General features: G+C 47.2%; 1 protein-coding gene across 1 annotated transcript in view; it reads right to left on the reverse strand.

The window, feature by feature from the left end:
* The window catches only part of fam110b (family with sequence similarity 110 member B), a 6,893-nt gene that overhangs the window by 3,158 nt on the left and 2,558 nt on the right, over positions 1-1,177 (reverse strand). The window contains exon 2 of the mRNA XM_015402110.1: positions 233-645. Coding sequence (XP_015257596.1) covers positions 233-645 — 413 coding nt within the window. The remainder of the gene's footprint in view (positions 1-232; positions 646-1,177) is intronic.

Genomic DNA, 1,177 nt, shown 5'->3' on the forward strand with positions numbered 1-1,177 from the left:
GACCTTTGACTTGTTTCTTTATAATACATGTCATAGAGCTAAGCTTAGCATCTAACCTAACACTGGTCAGGGCTTAGCGCCGCTGAGCCAGGTGTTTTGATGGCGGCGGAACCGCCATGATATCAACTTGAGGATCATTGAGGATCAGAGGAGAAACGTTTGGTCAAAAACTAGATCTGACTTTGACGAAGCGGCATCAGAAAGACATGAGGAAACATCAGAAGAGGCGTACCCCAAAGGAGTCCAGCTCCGTGCCAGGCGGGCCGACGACCTCAGGAGGACGGCACTCTTGGCTCCAGTGGACAGTCCTTCAGACCCGGCCCCTGAGGACGACGAGGAGTTTAGCAGGTTTTTTAAGATCTCCAGGTTTAGGTTCTCCCGCTTGCTGCCGCTACAGCTGGATGCACATGTGTCCGACTTTGCGTTGTTGTTGGAGGCTTTGAAAGGCGTCCCCGCTGTGGTTCCTCCACCGCCAGAACCAGGGCTCTTCTTGGACCGGATGGAGGGGTCAGCGGTGGGCTTGGCCAGGACCGGCGGTTTGACCGGTTCCTGCTTTGCGTTGATGACCTCCTGGCTCTTCACATACTTGGCTTTGTCAGCTTCTAGTCTCTCAACGGCGCTCAGGCGGTTTGGGTTTGGTTCCGCCTGACAACACAGTAAATATGAATCACTATTATTATCAATCACATCATGTTCAGCTTATTTCATCAGAACTTTAAAAACCACATCTCTTCGAGTCTTTCATCCATGTCTACAAACTCGGTTTCTAGTGAACTATCGACACCATTTACTGATCGTTTCATCAGAGGCTGCATCGGACGGACTGCCACCATGGAGGCAACTTCACTGATGGTTTTATGATCTATTTCCCTCATGTCTGTAGATAAACATTAGATAAATATTCATGCATAATGCATAAATAAACACAGCATTTCCTCTACAGATAGAAACACATCAGACACATTCTTTAGGAAAATTCAAGCAGCTGCTTCAAAGTCGCTGCGTAAAAACAAGGTTTATGAGCACAGAACTTTAACCAGTAGTTTAACCAGTGATGTCTGGGTATGTTATAAGATTACCAGCATCATATCCCATCTCCTATCCCCTGGTGGAGTTAGGAAGCTAGGAAGTTAGGAAGAAATAAGGCTGAAATGTATTTGACGTCCTCAGACAGAGA

Source organism: Cyprinodon variegatus, unplaced genomic scaffold (genome assembly GCF_000732505.1).
Source record: "Cyprinodon variegatus isolate N-32 unplaced genomic scaffold, C_variegatus-1.0 Scaffold1300, whole genome shotgun sequence".
Taxonomy (NCBI): domain Eukaryota; kingdom Metazoa; phylum Chordata; class Actinopteri; order Cyprinodontiformes; family Cyprinodontidae; genus Cyprinodon; species Cyprinodon variegatus.